Source organism: Tachysurus vachellii, chromosome 12, assembly GCF_030014155.1.
Source record: "Tachysurus vachellii isolate PV-2020 chromosome 12, HZAU_Pvac_v1, whole genome shotgun sequence".
NCBI classification, from domain to species: domain Eukaryota; kingdom Metazoa; phylum Chordata; class Actinopteri; order Siluriformes; family Bagridae; genus Tachysurus; species Tachysurus vachellii.
In genome coordinates, this window is record NC_083471.1 from 9448047 (window position 1) to 9473677 (window position 25631).

Genomic DNA, 25631 nt, shown 5'->3' on the forward strand with positions numbered 1-25631 from the left:
TCCTTGAATAAATTACCTGCTGCTCTGTCTGTGACTCTGCTCCTGAAACTATTATGTGTTTCTTTTAGATTTGTGTTTTTACAAAAACCTTTGTCAGTTATTCTTGTTTTCATCCAAAATCTGTTTGCTGAGTTTTGCTTTTCTTATAAAGACACTCGTTTTGCTTTCTTTGACTAAAATAAGAAGGATACATATTTTATAATAAATTTTTTATTAATAAGTGTAACTATAATAATAATAATAATAATAATAATAAGAAGAAGAAGAAGAAGAAGAAGAAGAAGAAGAGGAAGCGTAAATCCCTCTTTCTTGTATTAAAAAATAACATTGGAAGATATTTTTTTGTATTAAAGATTGCTAACACAATTCATGTAACAGTTCATTATTTTCTCAATATGATACACACAATCTCAGAATTACACACCAACTTGTACACACCTCAGTCCTGTCAACATCCAGACCATCCATCCTACAAACACACAGACGACTTCAGTGCTAGAGATAGGAGAGCACCAGTGAGATCGACTCAAACACTGCAACGGGAACCTCTGACTGGGAATCAGGATTTATTTAAGGCCAGTTTAGGAACCATAATGAAAAATACTGTAGTGTAATGGAGTGGAAGATAAAGTTACTGCACATGGACACTTTAAGGACAATCATAAAGACGCATTTATGTATATACACTATTTTTCACATATGTTTTCATATTTTATATAGTTCTTATAAAGTTTATACTTTATTTGTCTACCTCCTTTAGAGTTTTTTTTTATCCCAAATTGCATTCCTTTTTCCTTTTATGCTTGAATACCGGACAGTTGTAAAAAGAGTTTCACTGCATTTTGTACTTTGTATGTACTGTATGTGTATGTGACAAATAAAATTTGATTTGATTTTAATTTGATTTGAAAGTTCAGGACAATTGATGATTGCTTGTTTAATTGCATGTGTTTTGTTTGATGTTTTCAAGTTAATTCAATGAAGTTAGATTTTGTTAAAATAAAATTGTGCTTAGTAATTCTAATCTTAATATCTTAATATATGTGATTATAAAGGGAGTAAATCTTGTGTCTTTCTGTGTTTATCTCAATCACCTGGTGGAACAGCTGCAGAGGAAGAATGCTTGTGTGTGCATGAGTGTGTGTGTGTGTGTGTGTGTGTGTGTGTGTGTGTGTGTGTTGGTCTCACACAGCTCCACCCCTGTGCTGCTACAGTATATGAGGTCAGTTATCTTCTCCCCTTTTCTCTTCACACCACTTTTTGAACTCCGTCAGATGTTTTTCTATCTCGTCCACCACTGTGAAGCTCGCTGCCTCCTGCTCTCCCTCTGCTCCATCTCTGAGCTTCTGTAAACTGTCGATCAACTCCTCCACCTTCCACAGAATCTGATCAATACACACACACACACACACACACACACACATCAAATCGTTTCAGTTTGGTTGTTAGTTAGTGGGTTAGTCAGTTTGTGTAGGTTAGGTAGTTTCGTTAGTAAAGTGGTTAAGATTAGTTAAGTCAGTTGAAGTAGGTTAGTTATTCAGTATGGTTGAATGGATAGGTGAGTTTAATAGTTATGGATATTTAGCAGTGTGTTGGATCTATTAGGTTGGTATATATATATATATATATATATATATATATATATATATATATATATATATATATGTATATATATATATATATATATACATATATATATATATATATATATATATATATATATATATATATATATATATATAAATATATTCTGAGATTGTGTGTACATATATATTGATAGTGTGTGTGTGTGTGTGTGAGAAACATACCTCTGTTTTATCAGTCATTGTCTGTTCTTCATCACTGTGTAGTAGTCTGTACCAGAACAGCTGTGCCCTCATTAACATACAGAACAATGAAACATGTCCTGAATATACAGAGTTGCTGTACTGCAGCTCCAGCTGATTGATCTCTATCTCAGCTTCACAGAGCTTCTCCTCTTCCCCTTCTTCAGCCTGCAGTACAAGCTGTTCCATCTCTTGCACTCGACTGTTCAACTGTCACACACACATATCTTTAGTGACTTTTTTCAAAACAATTTTAGTCTGGTAGTTAATAAATAAATCAACACAAATCACTTACAGTTTTGTGCATTTTATGTATTTATATTTTATCTCTATTTTATAAAAACATGTTCATATTCTTCACACAGCAATTAAGTGAATGAAATATGAATCAAATATGACTTACACACTTCACTGAGGTTTAAAAAATATACAGATGAATTTAATGAACAAAATAAAATGTAAAGGGGAAAGGTGTGTGTCTGTCTGTGTGTGTGTGTGTGTGTGTGTGTGTGTGTGTGTGTGTGTGTGTGTGTGTGTGTGTGTGAAAGAGAGAGAGAGAGAGAGAGAGAGAGAGAGAGAACAAATAAGAAACATACCTTTTTGTCCTCAGTCCTTAGATGTTCTTCTTTGATGTGCTCTGGTTTGTATCTCTTCAGATGTTCCCTCTTTACCTCACAGAGCATTAAGACTTGTTCTGAATATATTGTGTTATCGTACTGCTGCTCCAACTCATCTATCGCTTCATCTGCTTCTCTGATTTTCTCCTCTGTCCCTTCTTCAGCCTGCTGTACAATCTGGTCCACACAAAGCAGTCGCCTGTTCACCTGTTTAACACACACACACACGCACGCACACACACACACACACACACACACACACACACACACACACACACACACAATCTTTAGTGACTTTTTAGTCATTGTCTATTTACTCAACACTTTTCTGGACACTACTCAGTGTGTCATTTACTAAAGGGTAAATCCAGATGAAACTGAGTGAAACAGGGATCTGAGTGTGAGAAATGTGCAGGTGTCTCCACACAGAGTTTGGTCTTGGACATGGTGTCCCAGTGCACTGCTACCTGTCCAGGTAGATTTCATCACATTTTCTTTACTCATCTCTACACTAAATAATTCATCATCATCATCATCAGACTTCAGTCATCAGTCGAACTGGAACACCAACAGAACACGTTCTGATCCAGAGAAGAACCCACAGTGTCCCAGTCATTTGGGTTTGTTGAGGAAAACGATCTGTGCTCTGATTCTGTCACTTTGAAGCATTTGGAAGCATAGTAATCAAATGTGCGTGTATGCATGTGACAGAGTTAAGTGGACCTTTAGCTGAGCTGATAAAAAGGCCAATTTACTGCTGCTTTGGACTGGGGTTTCACACTCTGTGTGTGTGTGTGTGTGTGTGTGTCTGTCTGTCTGTCTCTCTCTCTCTCTCTCTCTCTCTCTCTCTCTCTCACTCACTCAAACCTTTGAACAGTGATTTAGGCTCATGGTATATTAAGTATGTAACCTAGTGCACCAGAGTTTATGTATCCAGTGATAGAGACTTAAGCACTTCTGTACATCACTCTGGATAAGGGCATCTGCCAACTGCTGTAAATGTAATGTTTGATCTTCATTGGGACCATAGAGTAGGACATTCTGAAATGTTTTGATCAACTAACAATTTAGATTGTATATTTTATGATGGGTTCTTAAAAATAATAGTGTAACGAATTTGGCATTTGCAAGGTTATTACAGAATGTGTGAGAAAGTATTGTTTTATGACTTAAACGGCCTCTCTTAGAAAACAAACAAGAAGCATACCTCTCTTCTCTCAGTCATTAGACGTCCTTCACAGCTGTACTGTAGTCTGTACCAGTTCACCTGTGACCTCTGTACCATGCAGAACACTGAGACCTCGTCCAAATATTCAGTGTCCTTGTACCTCTTCTCCAGCTGTTTGAGCTCCTTCTCTGCTTCTCTGATGTTCTCCTTTTTCCCATTTTCAGCCTTCTGTACAAGCTTTAGGGCATGTAGCAGTCGACTGTTTAACTGTCACACACACACACACACACACACACACACACACGCACACACACACACACACACACACGCACGCAATCGTTAGTGACTTATATATTATATATCATATATTTATCATTTCTCTGAACAGTTTCAGTGTGAGGTCTTCTATGGAGTAGTGTGAGTTTATGGAGGTTCCTGCAGAAGTCCACTAGATTTCAGCATTTCTTCACATTTCTGCTTACAGTAAAGATTGTTTAGTGTTGTATTTTTATTCATCTTGTGTAACAGAAACTGAAAACTAGACCTAATGAAGATGGTCATGATGTACAGACGTCACAACAGCGTCCTGCTCCAACAAGAACCTCCTCAGCAGAGCCTGATTCACTTAGTAGCCTGGAGAATCAGTGTGTGTTCAGACTGTATTAAGACTGTGTTCAGACTGTGCTCAGACTGTGTTCACTCCAGATGACACTCAGTTACAGTCCAGTCTGGATCTCACTGTAAAAACTCTTCAAGCTCCATCTGATGTCAGTGATGTCCTTCAGCTACTTCACAAAATTCCTGGGGTGAAGTTTGGATTTCAGCCAGGCTGCATGTTACTGATGAAGATGTGGAAACACGTATTTAAGGTATTTAAGGTTCATGTTTTATATACAGACCTTACTGGAGACTTGTTCAGTGGCAATTATACGTCCATGTTGGTGATTGTTTCTCAACTGGTATGTATGCACATGTGCAGTGTTATTAGTTAAACTGGCTTTACTAGTGTAAAGTTTCAACTGTTTCACTTCTTTTTCATTATTATTATTATTATTATTATTATTATTATTATTATTATTATCATTTTTATTATTATTTTCATATATTTTTTATTTTTTAATTATTTATAACATTATTCTGCAGATTTTCATCTCTTCTTTTAATATATCTGGTGTGTGTGTGTGTGTGTGTGTGTGTGTGTGTGTGTGTGTGTGTGCGCAAACAGGAAGCATACCTCTTCTTTTCTACACTGTTGCAGCTGTTTTGTCTTTACCCTGCAGAACAATTCGACCTGGGCTGAATATATAGTGTTGATGTACGTTTGCTGCAGCTGATTGACGGACATCTCGACCTCAGTGATGTTCTCCTCTGTCCCTTCTTCAGCCTGCTGTACAAGCTGTTCCACTTGTAGCAGTCGCCTGCTCAACTGTTTTACACACACACACACACACACACAATAGACTACACTACTTAGTGATTTAGACTAAATCACTGATTTAGACTTATCTATTTAACCAACATTTTTCTAAACAATTTGTGTGTGTGACTGTGTGTGTGTGTGTGTGTGTGTGTGTGTGTGTGTGTGCTTCTATATGACAGGCAGTAGAAATAACTTCAGGTAAGATAGATCATGTCTTAGTGGGCATGTAGGTAAATATTGCATCATATCCTGTAGGAAGGTTTTTTGGCTTTGGCTTTTTCTTCTTTAATATAAAGACACACAGGAAGCTCTTGTTTTGTTTTTTTGGCATCTCCAACAGAAAGGACATATAAGATATGTTTAAAGGAGGTATCGAATCAAATCCTAAAATTACACACACATGGATGACACAGTTACTCTTACCTGATTTATCCTATGTTTTCTATGCATTAGGTATATTCCCACTCCAGCACAGCAACAGAGAATAATCAGCACTATCATTACAATCCCCCACACTGGAAAACCAGGCTCTACAACACACACATACAAGCACACACACTCAGGTTGTTGAATGATGTATGTTACTAAAGCTGTTGTGTGTTTTCTTTACTATAGGGTGACTCTTACACTGGAAATCCGTGTCCCTGTGCATAAATTGAAGCTCAATAAAGATTCAGAATGGACATTTATTAAATCATCCAGAGAAGAACTGTGTATTTCAAATGAATTTAATTGAAATACACAGTTCTTCTCTGGATGGTTTAATAAATGTCCATTCTGAATCTTTATTGAGCTTCAGTTTATGCAGTATATTCAGTTTTCTCTGCTGTATGATTCTCTGGATCCGTGGATCATACAGCAGAGAAAAATGTGCGTCGAAAATAGCAAAACAGAGTCAGTACACAGTAAGGCAGAAAAAAGAGACAGCAATGAACAATTTGGTGTGCAAACAAATCGCAATACTTTGCACCAACACTGGCATAAGTATGGCTTTTTGACAAGCCACTGGAGTCTGGGTGATGGTTGGTTGGTGTGGGTTTGGTGAAAAGCCTCGGTGAGGGAGGGGTCCAGGATGTCGTCAGAGTAGAACATTGTAGTTGCTTTCCACCTGAGTCGGTTTCATCAAGAAGAACGTGCAGAGGAGAAGATTGCCTGGGTTGCCATGCATCTGTGAGAGTATCTCTACATAGCATTGCCGTGAGTGGAGCAGCGATAGAGCTGTAGATGTGAATACGCCTATACTTCACAAAGCCCTGCTTCAAAGCATAAGGCCACTCCTTGCTAATATCCATCTCCACCCCTGCCAGCTGATGACGTATTCCAGGAATGTGATAGAATCCATTTGAAATTCACATTTCTTGGCCTGGACGATGAGCTGGTGCTGTAGTAGCTGGAACAACACAGTGGCTGTTGTGAAGGTCGTAGGTCTTAGAAAATATAAAGATGTTATCTATGTATGTGTTGCTCTAGAGATGTGGCACCAGGGGAAGGGGGAATGGATAGTGATGGAGATTAGGCCCCGGTCTGCCATCCTACTTTTCTACAAAGATGAACCTGGCTCCAGGAACTTGCCGTGACATGGAGGGACTGATGAGCCAAGCTGCTAGTGCCATTTAATTCTCCATGGCCTTGGTTTCAGCGGCTGAGAGAGGATAGACTCATGTCCCATGTGTCGATGAGGGGGCATTTTGGTGGCACGCTCCTTATTGATCACTTCCCTCAAGTCATCATAGTCCCTGGGTATGTTTATGGGCTTTGTGGATTCAGGGCTCTCAACAGTAGTAAACTAGCAGGGGAAGTGGATTTGTAATTCCATCTAGTTTTTGTAAGGCAGACCAGGGAAACCCAATAATGATGGGGTTGGCTTAGAAGGAGATGATGAACAAGACAAGCTCCTCCACATGAAAAAGGTCAAACTGTAGAGTCAATGGGGTGGTCTGATGAGTTATGAAGCCGTCACCAATGTTTAGACAAAGATTCATACAAATAAGGCAGCAAACAAAGACAGCAATGAACGGCTTGGTACGCAAATAAATCGCTGAGCTGAGCATGGCATTTAAACTCTAAAACCCGGAAGAGTCCCTTGAACTGGAAGTTGCTCACTACTCGAGTGACGGGGAAAGGGAATTGCAGCATTGCATTTGTTTAGGAAAGATACTGATACTAAAAGTACTCAAATAAAATCTAATAAATCCTGGATACCTTTGAAGATCACATGTTAATGATAAATACTGATGATGTGTCATTTCTTTCTTTCTGAGACAAATCTGTCCACTGGATCCATGTCTCGTTTAAACTATAGGTGCATCTGAATAAAATAGAATGTTGTGGAGAAGTTCAATTATTTCAGTAATTCAACTCAAATAGTGAAACTTGTGTACTATATAAATTCAACACTGACTGAAGTAGTTTAAGTCTTTGGTTCTTTTAATTGTGATGATTTTTAATTGTGATCTCAAAAAATTTGAATACTCCATAAGACCAGTACAACAAACATTTTTAGTGAATTGTTGGCCTTCTGGAAAGTATGTTCATTTACTGTATATGTACTCAATACTTGGTTGGAGTTCCTTTTGCTTTAGTTACTGCCTTGGCATGGAGGTGATCAGTCTGCGGCACTGCTGAGGTGGTATGGAAGCCCAGGTTTCTTTGACAGTGGCCTTCAGCTCATCTGCATTTTTTGGTCTCTTGTTTCTCATTTTCCTCTTGACAATACCCCATTCTATGGGGTTCAGGTCTGGTGAGTTTGCTGGCCAGTCAAGCACACCAACCCCATGGTCATTTAACCAACTTTTGGTGCATTTGGAAGTGTGGGCAGGTGCCAAATCCTGCTAGAAAATGAAATCAGCATCTTTAAAAAGCTGGTCAGCAGAAGGAAGCATGAAGTGCTCTAAAATGTCTTGGTAAATGGGTGCAGTGACTTTGATTTTCACAAAACACAGTGGACCAACACCAGCAAATGACATTGCACCCCAAATCATCACAGAAACTTGTGAAAACTTAACACTGGAATTCAAGCAACTTGGGCTATGAGCTTCTCCACCATTCCTCCAGACTCTAGGACCTTGGTTTTCAAATGAAATATAAAACTTGCTCTCATCTGAATAGAGGACTTTGGACCACTGGGCAGTCCAGTTCTTCTTCTTATTAGCCCAATTAAGATGCCTCTGACATTGTCGGTGGATCAGGAGTGGCTCTTGATGCCTTGAGCCCAACTTCAGTCCATTCCTTGTGAAGTTCACCCAAATTCTTGAATCGATTTGCTTGCCAAGACTCTCAAGACTGCGCTTCTCTCAGTTGGTTGTGCATCTTTTTCTTCCACACTTTTTCCTTCCACTCAACTTTCTGTTAACATGCTTGGATACAGCACTCTGTGAACAGCCAGCTTCTTTGCCAATGAATGTTTGTGGCTTTCCCTCCTTGTGAAGGGTGTTAATGATTGTCTTCTGGACAACTGTCAGATCAGCAGTCTTCCCCATGATTGTGTAACCTAGTGAACCTGAGAGACTATTTTGATGGCTCAGGAAACCTTTGCAGGTGTTTTGAGTTGATTAGCTGATTGGCTTGGCACCATATTCTATTTTAAGATGTGCATTGGTTTGTTTTTGTTAAATGTTAGGCAAAATCATCACAATTAAAAGTACCAAAGACTTAAACTACTTCAGTCTGTGTGTACTGTGGAATTTATATAATACACAAATTTCACTATTTGAGTTGAATTACTGAAATAAATGAACTTTTCCACAATATTCCAATTTATTGAGATGCACCTGTAATTCTTAGAGATCTAAATAATTTCTGCTGTCAGTTATGGAGTGACGTGTGTCCTATAATTAAGTGTTAAACTCTTTATCTTACAGACCACACTGAGACGTACCTTCCACAGACACGGCGTATATCTGAATGTCTTCATTATTCTTGGTGTCCCGGATGGTGTAACTTCCACTATCCCTCGGCTTCATGTCTCTCAGTGTGAGCTCAGGGAAAGTGAGTGATGTTCTGTGTCTGTAATCATCTTTACACTGTAGTGAGTCTTTAGTCACGTTGCAGATCACTTCATTAGCTGCATCACCACTTTTATAAATCACCTCCACTAGCTCTGGTATAGACACATTCAGCTTCAGGTTTTCATCAGACTTCATCTGAACTGGCGTGAAGACAGCTGAGGAGAAAAAACATGAGGAACTTCAACTAGATTTAGACACAAACATAAAGGCTTACAGTCATTAAATGGTCATTGGAAGTTCCTGGTGTTCAGAGTCAGGTTCCTCAGCTCCTTAAGACTGTTTCAGATTCTGAACATCACCTGTATGGACTTCACACCTGTGAGGTTGCCAGATTTCTGAGTTTTTCAGTAGTGTCTATTCGACTGCCTTTAACCACAGACCCTCACCTTTAATGTCTCTGATTAAACATTTAGTAAAAATAAAAATCATTTTGTGGACTTTAAAGGGACAATGATATTTATTTCAGCTTGTCCTACTATGACATTCCACAGTGTGTGATTGTATTTACAAACAAAACAAACAGTTCAATCTGACATTTTGTAGTTTTATCAAACTCTCAGACAGTGGACTTAATCCTGACGAATCACAGACGAAATCAAGTAAGAAAAAAGCAGAACTGAGACACGCCTCTGTTTTAGATAAACTCCTCCCACACGTGTGACTCTCACATAACTTCTGAATAGAGGTGAAGTCTGTAGTTACGTCTGAGGTCTGAATCCTGATGTGAGTCATTTCAGTATTAAACCCTCACTGTTTAATGCATTTCACTCTGATTATGATCCTAATAATTCACAGAACATTTTATCAGTAGAAGAAGAGATAAATACACTTACTCTCTATGACGAGGCGCACATAAGCGAAATCTGAGTCGTCACATTCACATGCGTACTCGTTCCTCTTACTGTAATCAGCTTCAGTGATGGTGAGAGAGGAATCTCCCTTCAGGTACTGATCATGAGAGATACTAAATCCCTCCTCCGACTTGCATGATGTCTGATCACACTGAGCCTGGACAACATCTCGATTACTAAGTAAAGACCATTGCAATAAACCAGAACATTGATGATTACATGAGAGCGTCACTGGCTGATGAAGCTTGGTCCGTGTAGGACAGATCTCAAGAGCTGAGACAGGAGCTGAAAGAGAGAACAAAGTAAGAGTGAGGAGTGTATATTGTGTAGTTAGAGAGTGTAATTAGAGTGTATTGTTTGCAGAGGTTAAGGTGTAGTGTTTATTGTGTAGTAAGAGTGTATAGCGTGTAGTATACACAGTGTGACATGTATAGTATAGGGTGTAGTGTTTATTGTGTAGTTAGAGTATAACAGCACTTACGAGTGGTGAATGCGAGTGTAAAGTGTGCAGTGTGTAGTGTCTATTGTATAGTGTGCAGTGTTTATTGTGTAGTAACTACACTTACCAGTGGTGAATGTGAAGATGAGGAAGAAGAGGACACAGTGATGAAGGCTGCAGAGCTGCATGGCTGAGGAGACACAACACCACCATCAGCACTGCACAGGTGGAGAATAAAGCAGGAGACACACATGGACTCAGATCAACAGTTTATCAAGAAACCTGTAATTTACTGAATTCACTCATTTTCACACAAACATTCAGCAGTCAGTCAGAAAATAATGAATAATGAAGTTTCTAGATTTGTAATCAGCTTAACACTAAACACTTCACTTATTTCTGACCTTCTACAGTTTTAACATCATCAGCATCTGTCATAAACTCATCTGTCATAAAGTGATTAAAACATTTTCCCTTTATAGACTTATTTTTCCCAATCCTTATCCTGTTCCGCCTCTTCACACTTGCTCCTCGTGTTTCACTGATTATTTCCCCTGTTTATACATGTGGTCTCTGTGTTTTATTGCTGAGTCGTCGTTATGTCTCCTGGTTTTAGTAATTGGTATCATGTTTTTGGTTTTGTGTATGTAATTTTGTATTTCAGTCATTTTGATTTTTCCCAATGTTTCCATGTTAGTAGTTAGATACTTGGTATCTAGTAATAAGCTAAACAAGACAGCGGCAGCCCCAAAACACAGTCAACATGTCTTGGACCAAGAGCCCCATCAGAGAGGGTGGGGGCCCCATCTTTAGCGTGGGTGGGGGCATTGTGACATGCCACAGGGCGTGTCTCAAACCTGACGCAGTGGACAGGCCACACACGCCTCCCATTCAAAAATGTAGTACTGTTTGAGGTGCTGGAATAAATTAGTCGTGCTGATTCCTTTAGTTGCCACAAACTTCAGACTCCCTTTGGGGATGTGTTCAATATTAATGTTTCACTTTACACTTTATATTTAAAACCAATATAAAGCCATTTTTACACATATTTCTGGGATTTCTTTTGTGTATGCTGCTTGTAGGATTCACATACAATACTGAATAAATCTCTTAACTTTCATGTTTTAGATACTAACGTGAATGAACATTTTCCCTCAGTGGAACTGAAGTCCTAAGTTTACATTTCAGTGCTTTAAACATGAAGTAGTATTACTGTTTTTAAAATCATAATTAGTTAATAAACTAATTGGCTTTGGCTTGTTCAGCATCTGATGTTGCAAACCCGAACCGTTTCCATATAACTGAAGAAAGTGCGCTGATTTTGGAAACAAGCTCTTTGGACCGGCACAGAAGTCATCCTGTGGCTTGCAAACCCCCTGGGGATGAGTACTTTTTATAATCCTTCACAATTTTTAAAATAGACACAAAATTGTATTGAGGCAAAATATAAAAAATAAACAAATTTTTCGTTACAAACACCATCTTCCATTCTTCTTCTGGAATAACCACCCCGAGTTCTCTTTCCCAGGTCAGTCTGAGATACAAAGTACTAATTGCACCATAGGAGCATAGAGCTTTATAGAAAAGGAAAATTACAGTACCTTGTCTGTAGGAGATTTCAGACAGATTTCCTCGATAACTGAAAATGAGGAATTTGAGGTGAGTGTAGTATTTTTTTAATATATAATCATTAATTTGCAAAAATCTTAAAAAGTGCTGACTAGGAAGATTATATCTTGAAACTAAGTTATCAAAACTTAATAAAGATTATTTCTTTATATCTTTTTCACTTTTATTTTCTTAATATCTTTTCCTAAGTATCGCATAAATAAGCCATAAATTAAAGCCAGAGTCAACAGTACTAGGCAGGAAAACTGGGTTATTCAAAAGTGGCTGAAGTGAAGGAAGTTATGTCACTCCTGACTTCCAGCCTTTGTATACCATGCCAGGTCAGAGTATTACATACTAAGGGATTATTACACAGAGGTAAATAATAACAAATAATAGGTTTTGTAAGGGGCAGCTGGACTGTAAGGATTCAAGATCAAGCCACAGTGATTTAGAGTCTACATTAAGCCATACATTAATAAATCAAAGCCCTTCTCAGTAGAGATCAGTAGTTTTCATAGTTTTAGTCTGGGTTTTCTTTTGCTCCAAATAAAGGAACCTGTCCGGTTTTAATTCATAATAAATGGTAGAACCTTCTCCAATTTTAGTGATAAAATTTTAGATAGCAATTTTAAATCTGACACAATGGGCCTATTAGGCCTATAGAAATAGTTGCTTCGCTAAGAGTAGCAGGTAGCCTGTATATCAAAAATGAATGATTAAGCATAGCTAAGAGAGGGCCTAATAGAATATGGACAAATTCTTTATACATTTCACATGGGAGGCCATCTGGCCCAGGTGATTTACAGTACCAGATTTCAGACTAGGGGATGCGGTTATAGCTTCCTTTCTTGTAATGGGAGCATTAGGAAATTCCCGCTGTTCCTCAGAAACAACAGGAAGAGTCATATATTCCATGAATTATACCAGTGGTCTTCACTATTTTCTTCATGTGAGCCACACTCATAGGACAAAGTCAATAGGAGAGCCACTTTCACCGCAAAGTACTGTATGCCAAGTTATTCAGTCTTCAAGTTGCGGATGATGCATGCTCCCCATCAGTTACCTCTTTTGTCACTGCCACATTGCTTTGTTGCTGTTCATTTTGTGTGCGAGATTGTTTGATAAGAAATCGATCCATTTTTTAGTCCGTGTGTACAGTAAACACAAGTTAACTAGCATGAAACACAAACTAGCTTCTGGCAGGCTGCCAAAAACTGGCTATTGCGCAGAACGCAGTGAGTCAGTGACGAGTCAAATAATATATATAAATATATATTATTATTTGTAATAGAGCACATTCGTTTTTCTATGCTTCCCTGAATGTTTTTAATGTTATTTAAATGAAAAATAAATTTTAACCACATGATCATATCATCGTATTATTTACTGCCATGCGAGCCGCATATTAAAGCTTGGCGAACCGCAGGAGGCTCGCAAGCCGCGCAATGAGTAACACTGAATTATACCATACAGTAATTGGAATTACACCATAAGTGTGGATATGCACTGTTTCTGCAAGTGCGCCCAATTTGTCATCTACTGAGCTGTATTTATTCTCAGTCATAATTGCTTTCTCATGTGCCAGGTTTAGTTCAGACTCACTATTAGCACCAGCTGAGCTACACTAGGGGTCCTTGGCTGCTGCATCCATAGGTGAATACTTTTTTCCAGGTTTCTTGGCAGGTTGTGGCATCTAAGACAAACAATGCGACCAAAAGGTCTCTATTGACATGCTACACAAGATTTGTAGCAATGGTTTACTTTATCCAACTACGGGATTGGAAGGGAAAACGAGTGAGTGGCACAGGAGCCTCTAAAAACCGCTACTGCCTCCAAGTTATTCCTTGGCCACTAAATCAGTCAATATAATTCAGCCAGGAAGCAGATTTCAGCTCAAACTGATAGTTGATCAAATGACAGTTTTTAATTTTTAATTAATCATTCTTCAAAGTCACTATACTTTTGTCTTTTTACTTTTAGTTTTTTGGGTAGTTATTTTTCTCCTATTAAACCACTGAAAGATGTCAAAGTTCTTTTATTGTCATTTTGACTATACATAGCTGACACAGTACACAGTGAAATAAAACACTTTCCACCAGAACCATGGTGCTTCATACAACAACACAGAGTTAAAGAGTAAGTTGTCCTAGAGAGATACATAAAACAACACTGAGCAGTGTACTGTCTGTGTCTATGGAGCAGTGTGTAAAAATTCTTGTGAATATGAACATGTGATAGCAGCCACTTTAATGAAAATGTACAGAGAACAGAAAGGGTTTAAGAGAAACTACATTGTGTTTGTGCATGTTGTGGATTAGCAGCTTGATATCCACAGGAGAGGTTTGAAACGAGTCCTAAAAGGCTATGCAGTATTGTATTTTTTCTTTCTTGTTTTGTTGTGATAACGACTTAATTTTCTCGTGATCTCTGCATGTACACCATTTGCTCTGCTTTAGCGTTATTAATGCTACATATCGAAACGCCTCCCCTACAATATACATGCGGTTAACTTAACTGTACTTAACTGTACAAAAAAAGAGGCTGGATTAACCGCAGTAGGGTCACTATATTATTATTACTATATATTATGTGGAAGTCCTAATATTGTAACCTTTTTGTGTGTTCGTTTTGTTTCCAGATTGAATGTCTAGCTGATGAATCACAGCTTCTGCATACAAATGAACAAAGAGACATAAAATGTGAACTATGTGATCTATATCTTTAAACTGTCTTCTTATTGTTCTTCACAGAAGATTTATTTGAATTAGATCAGTTATTTATTTAGTTTATTCATTTATTTGTTTGTCAAATATATGTGTGTGTTTGTGTGTGTTTGTGTGTGTGTGTGTGTGTGTGTGTGTGTGTGCGTGTGTTTGTCTGTGTGTGTGTGTGCGCGCGCATGTCTGGGCATGTGCACACTAGAAAAAAAAACCTGTTCAGCTTCATTCTTTGACTTTTGTTAGTGAGTAAGTAAGATTTAAGACACTACAATTTTGAATGACTGACAGTGTACGAGTGGATAAAATAGTTTTTTTTAGCAGAATAAAGCAGTGTGTGTGTGTGTGTGTGTGTGTGTGTGTGTGTGTGTGTGTGTGTGTGTGTGTGTTTGCGTGTATCAACTTACCTGGAGCAGCTCTCTACTTTCCTCTTTCTTAAACCTTTCACTTTCGTTCCATGAGAGAGAGAGGGAGAGAGAATTTTAAATTTTTATTACACTTTTATTACGTTATATTGAAAACTATTTTACAAAACAGTCAAAACAGACAAAATCTGAATAAATAGATTTTTTTTGTTCATATCACTCCTATAATGCTAAAAGTGAAATATGAAGCAATTAAAATTACAGACCTGGAGCAGATCTCTACCCTCCTCTTTCTTAAACTTTTCACTTTCGTTTCATGAGAGAGAGAGAAAGAGAGGGAGAGAGAGGTGGAGAGAGACAGAGAATTTGAATTTTGATTACACTTTCATTCATTTATTCATCTTCTACCGTTTATCCGAACTACCTCGGGTCACGGGGAGCCTGTGCCTATCTCAGGCGTCATCGGGCATCAAGGCAGGATACACCCTGGACGGAGTGCCAACCCATCGCAGGGCACACACACACACTCTCATTCACTCACGCAATCACACACTAGGGACAATTTTCCAGAGATGCCAATCAACCTACCATGCATGTCTTTGGACCGAGGGAGGAAACCCCCGAGGCACGGGGAGAACATGCAAACTCCACACACACAAGGTGGAGGCGGGAATCGAACCCCGACCCTGGAGGTGTTAGGCGAACGTGCTAACCACCGTGCCCCTGATTACACTTTTATTACATTATATTAAAAACTATTTTACAGAGTCAAAACTACGGAAGCGTATTGCATTCACTTGAGGAAAAAAAAATCTACTCTGTTTTTCTGAATTAACGAGTTAATTATCTCAGAATTATGAGATAATTTTTCATGAATAAAAAGTTTTTTGCTCTGTTTTTCTGAATTAACGACTTAATTATCTCAAAAATATGAGAATTTTTTTTTGAAAAACATTTTTTTCACTCTGTTTTTATGAATTAATGAGTTAATTATCTCAGAATTATGAGATCATTTTTCATAAAAAAAAAATAATAATAATTGTTCTGTTTTTCTAAATTAATGAGATCCCTCAAAATCCTGCCAGGAGCTCTATTTTAGGTGGATTGCATTTAAGCCTTTCAAGTTTAATCCGGTTTTATTTTACTTTGGGTTTGAGACATTGGGAGATACTGCTGTCTTTAAGTAATATAAATGGTATCGTTACTGGTATTGGTATTGGTATTGGTATTGTTGGCAGGCTAGCTGCCTGCCAGCTGGACGTAGTGGACCTGTTCAGGAATTGTTGTATGAATTGCAGGTGAAAGGCCGCCGTCCTGCTCTGCAGGTGTATCAGTCCATGTCCACCGTCCCCTTTGGGGATGTGTACAATATTAATGTTTCACTTTACACTTTACATTTAAAAACCAGTATTAAGCCATTTTTACACATATTTCTGTTTGGGTTTTTTGTGTGTGTGTGCTGCTTGTAGGATATACTAAATAAATCTCTTAACTTTCATGTTTTAGATGCTGATGTGCATGAACAAGTCCTAAGTTTACATTTCAGTGCTTAAAACATGAAGTTATATCATTACTGTTTTTAAAATCATAATTCATTCATAAAAACAAAGCTACAAACAGGTTCTCAGCAGTTTTGTTAAAGGCTCAGTGTGCTGTAAAGCGCTGTATTAAGTGCTGTGTGATTGGACTACATGCAGAACAGTTTACCACAGTGAAGTAGTGATGGCCGCTTGAAGTACAGCTTCATGAAGCTTCGAAATTTTTACGAGTTTTTGGTTTCGAATCATTGATTCAGGGCGTGTATCAAATTGGCCAAGTCAAGTGATTTCAGCAAATGAGGCTTTGTTGCACCATTGCGTTTTTTGAAACTAATATTTAATATTATTTAATGATTTGCAAAATATATATCGCTTGCGGTGGAATGTAAACACCGACCAATGTAAATGAAGCAAGCTCACATGGGGATTAGAAGGGCTTGCAGTTTATTAAAAATGACACAAGATCAGAAGAACAGTATTGCTGAATCACTGTCACATCTTTGCACCAGCCATTATTTTTGTAAAAACAAATTCCTCCACCTTTCTTCTTGCCAGAAAGTTCTGCCTTTCTGAGAAGGTGATCGGCTGCAATCTACCACCTCTTCAGGATCTTTTCACTTCCAGGACCCTGAAGAGGGCAGTTAAGATTGTGGCTGACCCTCTCATCCTGAACACAATCTCTTTGACGCACTTCCCTTTGGCAGAAGGCTGCGGTCTATAAAGACTAATACTTCATGCCACAAAAACAGTTTATTTCCATCTGTAACTGGCCCAATCAACAATACCAGCATGGCCTGTTATTCGCCACCTTGGACACTAATAAATTACCCCACCATTGTTCAGATACATTACATTAAAGGTCACAAATCTGTCTGTTATAATGCACCTTCCTTCTTCACACTGGTCCACTATTGTATATCCTGCACTAATGCAGTTATTTTTTCTTTCAGTTGTAATATATGTAACATCTCTAATTGTATATTTGTTCATACACATTATTTTTATTATACAACCTTTGTTTCCTATATTTATGCTTTTTCTCATCTCGTAATATGCACCAACACACCAAGACAAATTCCTGTACATGTAAACAAAATAATATGAAAAATATGTTTACTTTTATTCAGTCAATATTAAAGACAAATATCCATCATATGATCGATTAGCTTAACCTTTCCACAAATATTCAACAAATCCTCAAAACAAATCCACCAACAAATTTTTCTGTCAGATATTTGTATATATTGCATGTAAAATTGATGTAAATGCAGATTTATAATAGATTTATAATTTGTTTCTATAATATATCAGATACACATATTTTGAATATAGTTTGGATTGAACTGTGTGTCCGTGTGCCTGTAGTTCAATAAAGTTCGGCGGTTTTGAATGAAACATGGCGGCCACTGCAGCAGGATGTCAGCATTATGTCCGGAAATGTTTGTTAAAAGTGAGTTTCTCTTTATTTATTCTCACTCTATATAGTTAACAGTTATTGAAAATATATGCGTGCATAGTATTAAAGTAGAAAACGTGTGATATGAACCTTTTGTATGGGAAAATGAGCTAAGAGAACTAAGAGTCTGGTTAGTGGGCGACTTGTTTACATGTTATCGCTGTTTATTACAGGCTTTTAGTTTTAGTTTTATTCTCATTAAGCATTCGTTTAAAACTGGTTAATGTTTAGAACAATGCAGTTTTCTTCAGTTGGGTTATTAATCAGGTTTAACGTTCACTTCATCTTGCTAACATTTAATTAGCAAGACAGTGTAAAAATCAGATTACTTACTAATACACAGTCCTGTCATTGTGTGTGTGTGTGTGTGTGTGTGTGTGTGTGTGTGTGTGTGTGTGTGTGTCTGTGTCTGTGTCTGTCCGTTTGTGTGTGTGTCTGCTTGCCTCTGTCGCTGTATATCTGTCTGTCTGCCTCTGTCGCTGTGTGTATATCTGTGTCGCTGTGTGTGTATCTGTGTCGCTGTGTGTGTATCTGTGTCGCTGTGTGTGTATCTGTGTCGCTGTGTGTGTATCTGTGTCGCTGTGTGTGTATCTGTGTCGCTGTGTGTGTATCTGTGTCGCTGTGTGTGTATCTGTGTCGCTGTGTGTGTATCTGTGTCGCTGTGTGTGTATCTGTGTCGCTGTGTGTGTATCTGTGTCGCTGTGTGTGTATCTGTGTCGCTGTGTGTGTATCTGTGTCGCTGTGTGTGTGTATCTGTGTCGCTGTGTGTGTGTGTATCTGTGTCGCTGTGTGTGTGTGTATCTGTGTCGCTGTGTGTGTGTGTATCTGTGTCGCTGTGTGTGTGTGTATCTGTGTCGCTGTGTGTGTGTGTATCTGTGTCGCTGTGTGTGTGTGTATCTGTGTCGCTGTGTGTGTGTGTATCTGTGTCGCTGTGTGTGTGTGTATCTGTGTCGCTGTGTGTGTGTGTATCTGTGTCGCTGTGTGTGTGTGTATCTGTGTCGCTGTGTGTGTGTGTATCTGTGTCGCTGTGTGTGTGTGTATCTGTGTCGCTGTGTGTGTGTGTGTGTGTGTGTGTCTGTGTCGCTGTGTGTGTGTGTCTGTGTCGCTGTGTGTGTGTGTGTCTGTGTCGCTGTGTGTGTGTGTGTGTCTGTGTCGCTGTGTGTGTGTGTATCTGTGTCGCTGTGTGTGTGTGTATCTGTGTCGCTGTGTGTGTGTGTATCTGTGTCGCTGTGTGTGTGTGTATCTGTGGCGCTGTGTGTGTGTGTGTATCTGTGGCGCTGTGTGTGTGTGTGTATCTGTGGCGCTGTGTGTGTGTGTGTATCTGTGGCGCTGTGTGTGTGTGTCGCTGTGTGTGTGTGTCGCTGTGTGTGTGTCGCTGTGTGTGTGTGTCGCTGTGTGTGTGTATCTGTGTCGCGTGTGTGTGTGTCGCTGTGTGTGTGTCTCTGTGTCGCGCCTGTGTGTGTGTGTGTCGCTGTGTGTGTGTCTGTGTCGCGCCTGTGTGTGTGTGTCTCTGTCGCGTGTGTGTCTCTGTCGCGTGTGTGTCTCTGTCGCGTGTGTGTCTCTGTCGCGTGTGTGTCTCTGTCGCGTGTGTGTGTGTGTCTCTGTCGCGTGTGTGTGTCTCTGTCGCGTGTGTGTGTCTCTGTCGCGTGTGTGTGTCTCTGTCGCGTGTGTGTGTCTCTGTCGCGTGTGTGTGTGTCTGTCGCTGTGTGTGTGTCTGTCGCTGTGTGTGTGTGTCTCTGTCGCTGTGTGTGTGTGTGTCTCTGTCGCTGTGTGTGTGTGTGTCTCTGTCGCTGTGTGTGTGTGTGTCTCTGTTGCTGTGTGTGTGTGTGTCTCTGTCGCTGTGTGTGTCTCTGTCGCTGTGTGTGTGTGTGTCTCTGTCGCTGTGTGTGTGTGTGTCTCTGTCGCTGTGTGTGTGTGTGTCTCTGTCGCGTGTGTGTGTCTCTGTCGCTGTGTGTGTGTGTGTGTCTCTGTCGCTGTGTGTGTGTGTGTCTCTGTCGCTGTGTGTGTGTGTGTCTCTGTCGCTGTGTGTGTGTGTCTCTGTCGCTGCGTGCGTGTGTCTCTGTCGCTGCGTGCGTGTGTCTCTGTCGCTGCGTGCGTGTGTCTCTGTCGCTGCGTGCGTGTGTCTCTGTCGCTGCGTGCGTGTGTCTCTGTCGCTGCGTGCGTGTGTCTCTGTCGCTGCGTGCGTGTGTCTCTGTCGCTGCGTGTCTGTGTGTGTGTTTGTGTCTCTGTCGCTGTGTGTGTGTGTGTGTGTGTGTGTGTGTGTGTGTCTCTGTCGCTGTGTGTGTGTGTCTCTGTCGCTGTGTGTGTGTGTGTGTGTGTGTGTCTCTGTCGCTGTGTGTGTGTGTGTGTCTCTGTCGCTGTGTGTGTGTGTGTGTGTGTCTCTGTCGCTGTGTGTTTGTGTGTGTGTGTGTGTGTGTGTGTGTGTCTCTGTCGCTGTGTGTGTGTGTCTGTCTGCCTCTGTCACTGTGTGTATCTCTGTCGCTATGTGTGCCTCTGTCTGTGTGTGTGTGTTTGTGTGTGTGTTTCCTCAGGCTCCTTGCTGTAAGAAGTTTTATGTTTGTCGTCTCTGCCATGACGATGATGAAAACCACAAAATGGACCGTTTTCAAGTGAAAGAGGTGAAATGTACCGTGTGCGAGTCCGTACAAGAGGTGAAACTCAGTTTGACGTGTTCAACCAAAAAACATTGCATGAAACCATCTTTACCTAGTTAGTAGTAGTGCGTATGAGCTGTGAGGAAGCTGTTTGTGACACACCGGCTCTGTTGTTCAGTCTCAGCAGGTGTGTCATGGATGTGGAGTGACGTTCAGCGAGTATTACTGTGGTATCTGTCACCTCTTCGATAAAGACAAGAAGCAGTTTCACTGTCAGCAATGTGGCATCTGCAGGTGAGAGGAGCTCGAAGGCTGCAGTGTATGTTTCTAAATACTTCAATGGCACAGATTGTGTATTATTGTGCACAAACTACAATCCAAAACTAAAAAGCTTCCTAATCTTTTTCCCCTCTTGGCTGTAGGATCGGCCCGAGGGAGAAGTTCTTCCATTGTGAGAAGTGCAATCTGTGTTTAGCCAACGATCTTCAGGGCAAACACAAGGTAAAAAAAAGCTCATGATGCTCATCAACTCTGGCTTGTTGGGTATCAAATAAATGCACCCCTATTTGTTAATGATGTAATTGCTGTTTGTGCTGACAGTGTGTGGAGAATGTGTCTAGGCAGGACTGCCCTGTATGTATGGAGGACATTCACACATCCAGAATTGGTGCACATGTCCTGCCCTGTGGTCACCTGCTGCACAAGTCAGTCAACACATTACCTCACAGTGCTCACACACACACATGCTCTCACACACACACACACACACGTGCACACACATGCTCTCATACTCTCTCACACACACACACACACACACACACACGCACGCGCTCAAACATCTCACACATCGCTCATCTTTGCTCATAATTCTCCCACGTTCAACAAGTTGGTCTCTCTCTCTCACACAGACACAAAATGCTTGTTTATTGTGCTTATTGTGGAGAACATATTTGCTCTAAACTTTTGTGATTTTACATGGCTACATGACTGGTATGATTTTTGTTTGTGTGTAGGACATGCTTTGAGCTCATGTGCAAAAATGGGTAAGTGCTACATGTTTGTTTTTTTTACATACATTATATATATCTCACAGAAGTGAGTACACCCCTCACATTTTGACTCATGCTCTGCTTCAGTATGTCACAGTAGATGTTGGCATTCATGGTTCCCCAATGAACTGTAGCACCTCCGTGCCGGCAGCACTCATGCAGCCCCAGACCATGACAATCCCACCACCATGCTTGACTGTAGGCAAGACACATTTGTCTTTGTACTCCTCAGTTGGTTGCAACCACACACGCTTGACACCATCTGAACCGAATAAGTTCATCTTGGTCTCATCAGACCTCAGGACATGGTTCCAGTAATCCATGTCTTTAGTCTGTTTGTCTTCAGCAAACTGTTTGCAGGCTTTCTTGTGCATCATCTTTAGAAGAGGCTTCCTTCTGGGACGTCAGCCATGCAAACCAATTTGATGCAGTGTGCGGCGTATGGTCTGAGCACTGACAGGCTGACCCCCCCACCCCTTCAACCTCTGCAGCATTTATACGTCTATTTCCCAAGCACAACCTCTGGATATGACCCTGATCACGTGCTCTCAACTTCTTTGGTCGACCATGGCGAGGCCTGTTCTGAGTGTAACCAGAGTGTAATCTTGTTAAACCACTGTATGATCTTGTCCACTGTTCTGCAGCTCACTTTCAGGGTTCTGGCAATCTTCTTATAGCCTTTGCATTTTATGTAGAGCAACAATTCTTTTCTTTCAGATCCTCAGAGAGTTCTTTGCCATGAGCTGCCATGTTGAACTTTCAGTGACCAGTATGAGAGAGTGAGAGCGATAACACCAAATTTAGCACCTACTCCCCATTTACACCTGAGACCTTTTAACACTAACAAGTCACATGATACCGGGGAGAGAAAATGGGTAATTGGGCCCAATTTGGACATTTTCACTTAGGGATGTGCTCACTTTTGTGGCCAGCGGTTTAGACATTAATGGCTGTGTTGAGTGAGTATGCATGTATGTATGCATGTATGTATGTATGTATGTATGCATGTATGCATGTATGTATGCATGTATGTATGTATGCATGTATGTATGCATGTATGTATGCATGTATGTATGCATGTATGTATGCATGTATGTATGTATGCATGTATGTATGCATGTATGTATGCATGTATGCATGTATGTATGCATGTATGTATGCATGTATGTATGCATGCATGTATGCATGCATGTATGCATGCATGTATGCATGTATGTATGCATGTATGCATGTATGTATGCATGTATGTATGCATGTATGTATGCATGTATGCATGTATGTATGTATGTATGCATGTATGTATGCATGCATGTATGTATGCATGTATGTATGCATGTATGTATGCATGTATGTATGCATGTATGCATGTATGTATGCATGTATGCATGTATGTATGCATGTATGTATGCATGTATGTATGCATGTATGTATGCATGTATGTATGTATGTATGTATGTATGTATACACTATATTAGTATGTATGTTATTGCCATAATATGGTTACCAAATGTCTATAGTGAATACAGTCGTGTGTGTGTTTCAGTGCATATCGGTGTCCTCTCTGCATGCACTCAGCGTTAGATATGAAGGGGTACTGGGAAGAGAGAGATGCAGAGATCGCTGAGTCACCCATGCCACCAGAGTTAAAGAATCGGAAAGTAAAGGTACTTGATCACAATGTTACTGCACAGTAAGGTGTCGGTGCAGGTTTAGCAGCTTTTAATCACATTAACAATGTGTGAGGATGTGGTAGCTCAGTGGTTAAGGTGTTTGACTACTGATCGGAAGGTCATTGGTTCGGATCCCAGGTCCACCAAGTTGCCACTGCAGGGCCCCTGAGCAAGGCCCTTAACCCAATTGCTCAGGTGTATAAACTGAAATTAAATAAATAAGTCACTCTGGAAAAGAGTGTCTGCTAAATGCTGTAAATGTAAACAAATTTTGGCCTGTTGCTGCTCCAATATTACTGAAACCTGAAAATGCTTTAAATATTTAAAAAGCATTTTAAACAAGTCGATTGATTAAACAAGAAAAAGATGCAGCATGTCCTCACTGTGATGTGATCCAGTCTCGTATCGGATTCACTGCCCTCAAGCTTTTGAGCCCATAAAATTTTTTCTTTTTACACATGTGGCTTCAAAAAGAATAATTCTGTCTTTTAAGGGCCTTCTCACAGTGAAAGATAGACATACATGTTTATATCAGAACAGATCATCTGCTCACTTTACTGACCTTTAATTATCTTCATTCCCTCTGTCTGTGTGTAGATCCTGTGTAATGATTGTCAGCACCGGTGTACTGTAGATTACCATGTGTTGGGGATGAAGTGCAATGGCTGTGGCTCCTATAACACCTCACAAGACTGAATCATCACCTGCACAACAACAAACTGAGCCTAAAATACATCAATCTCCCAAACCTCACCGCTCATCTCAACTCCTTATCTCCTGTTCAGTTCTTTCTTTCAAACAGCTACATAATTAACTGAGGTTAAACTGAAATATTGTCCTGTGCTACTTTGTGAAAACATCTGTAGCAAAACATTTGTCATCCTGAGAATTCCATGCAGGGATTAATAATAATAATACAGTACATGCGGGATATAATTCGTGTGGAATTCAATCTTGAGGTTGTTGGGATCCAGACTTCTCTTTATTGCAGCTAATAAACAAAAACTCAGAAACCTGCTAACTGTGATTATAATATTGCTAAACTAATTTCCAGCAAGTTCAATGAAAAACTTCACCTTTGGGAAGCAACAAATAAACATGATGGCTCAGTAGCAGACTTCATGTGCATTTAGACCCGTGTGTTTAATTATAAAACTTTTTATTTCAAACAACCAATTGCTTTTTACAAGATCTTTGGACTGATCTTGTAAAGATCCAGACATGGTGAGGAACCCAGTGAAGAACCATCACAATGTTTCCTATCTTTAATATTTTATTTAGCTTATAGATCTGATGTAGCTTGTGAATACAAAAATGTATTGATAAACTTAAAGAATGTGTTAATGTTTGCTTTTTTTAAAGTTTATTCACTGTTAAGTTTAAGAGTTATATAGTGATTGAAACCTTCAGAATGTGAACCATCTGATCTAGAGCTCTGCTGGTTTTGTTCCTGTTCCTCACGCAGGGTGAAGCAAAATTGTTAGAGAAGACTTCTTAATATCTGCCATTTTCCTTTCTCTTCTGATTAAGGGGAATAACGAGATTACTAGAGAAATAATAGTGAAACAAATACAAAACCTCTGAACAATATTGCTTTTACATTCTATTGTTAGCCTGTTTGCTAACAAGCAAACTCTACTGAGGACTACAGCACAAAATGTTCCCCAGTGTTCAGGGCCTTCACACTTTACTGTCCCTTCCCTTTGTAATATATTTGAAAGTTTGTATTTATTATAGTTTATGAGCAAGCTACAAAAGCTAGCTTTTTGTTGTTAATGTATATTAAGCTACCACCAAAGAGCTAGTTAATTACTACTGTAGCTCTTTTATTACAAGTTTGATTTGAGGCACATCCTACAGGTCAGATTTTCTCTGAATGTACAATACTACACACACACAATTCTCTACAACACCAAAGCAGCCACTTGTTAGAACAACCATAATGTACTGGATTACTATTAAAAGCACCTCTTGGATTTTTTTAATTAATTAATAAATTCACAATATAATTCCAAAAGCGCTTAAAAGGCATTCTATCTTAGAAAGAAGTCATTGTCGAAAACCTGCCACCCTTCTTACACATGAGCAGATAAGTTCTATAGCTGTATTAGTTTGCTAGTCGTATTACCTAAAAATAGGAAAGTCCTCACTGATGCAACAAATATCAAGCGCATCTTACCTTTTTTTGTACAAATGGTGTCAAATGCATGAGCAAATCTGTCTAAATTTACATTTCATCTCAAAGAAAAAAAATTCAAAGCCATTCTTAACAGCAGCAACTTTATTTCATTCCAAGACACTGC

At 39.5% G+C, this 25631-nt stretch overlaps 2 protein-coding genes across 5 annotated transcripts; one reads left to right on the forward strand and one right to left on the reverse strand.

Moving 5' to 3' along the window:
- Window positions 1-305: 305 nt before the first annotated feature.
- Window positions 306-25613, reverse strand: LOC132854421 (uncharacterized). 4 transcript variants are annotated; one of them, XM_060882809.1, is made up of 13 exons: window positions 25508-25613; window positions 15288-15327; window positions 15064-15103; window positions 11930-11967; window positions 10456-10518; window positions 9872-10174; window positions 8909-9193; window positions 5455-5561; window positions 4846-5037; window positions 3651-3878; window positions 2423-2650; window positions 1809-2036; window positions 306-1385 (listed from the first exon to the last, which is right to left on the reverse strand). In XM_060882809.1, exons 5-13 carry the CDS (start codon window positions 10514-10516, stop codon window positions 1224-1226), a joined length of 1794 nt encoding a protein of 597 aa, XP_060738792.1. In that variant the 5' UTR covers window positions 10517-10518; window positions 11930-11967; window positions 15064-15103; window positions 15288-15327; window positions 25508-25613; the 3' UTR covers window positions 306-1223. The 4 variants fall into 4 exon arrangements, with proteins under 4 accessions (XP_060738792.1, XP_060738788.1, XP_060738791.1 ...); XM_060882805.1 differs by having other exon boundaries at window positions 10456-10546; window positions 25508-25612; XM_060882808.1 differs by lacking the exons at window positions 11930-11967; window positions 15288-15327; window positions 25508-25613 and having other exon boundaries at window positions 10456-10546.
- Window positions 17920-24445, forward strand: rchy1 (ring finger and CHY zinc finger domain containing 1). The gene is made up of 8 exons (XM_060882810.1): window positions 17920-18009; window positions 20547-20666; window positions 20788-20903; window positions 21032-21110; window positions 21210-21313; window positions 21623-21652; window positions 23202-23322; window positions 23926-24445. The coding sequence occupies exons 1-8, from the start codon at window positions 17956-17958 to the stop codon at window positions 24022-24024; spliced, it is 723 nt and encodes a 240-aa protein (XP_060738793.1). The 5' UTR covers window positions 17920-17955; the 3' UTR covers window positions 24025-24445.
- Window positions 25614-25631: the final 18 nt, after the last annotated feature.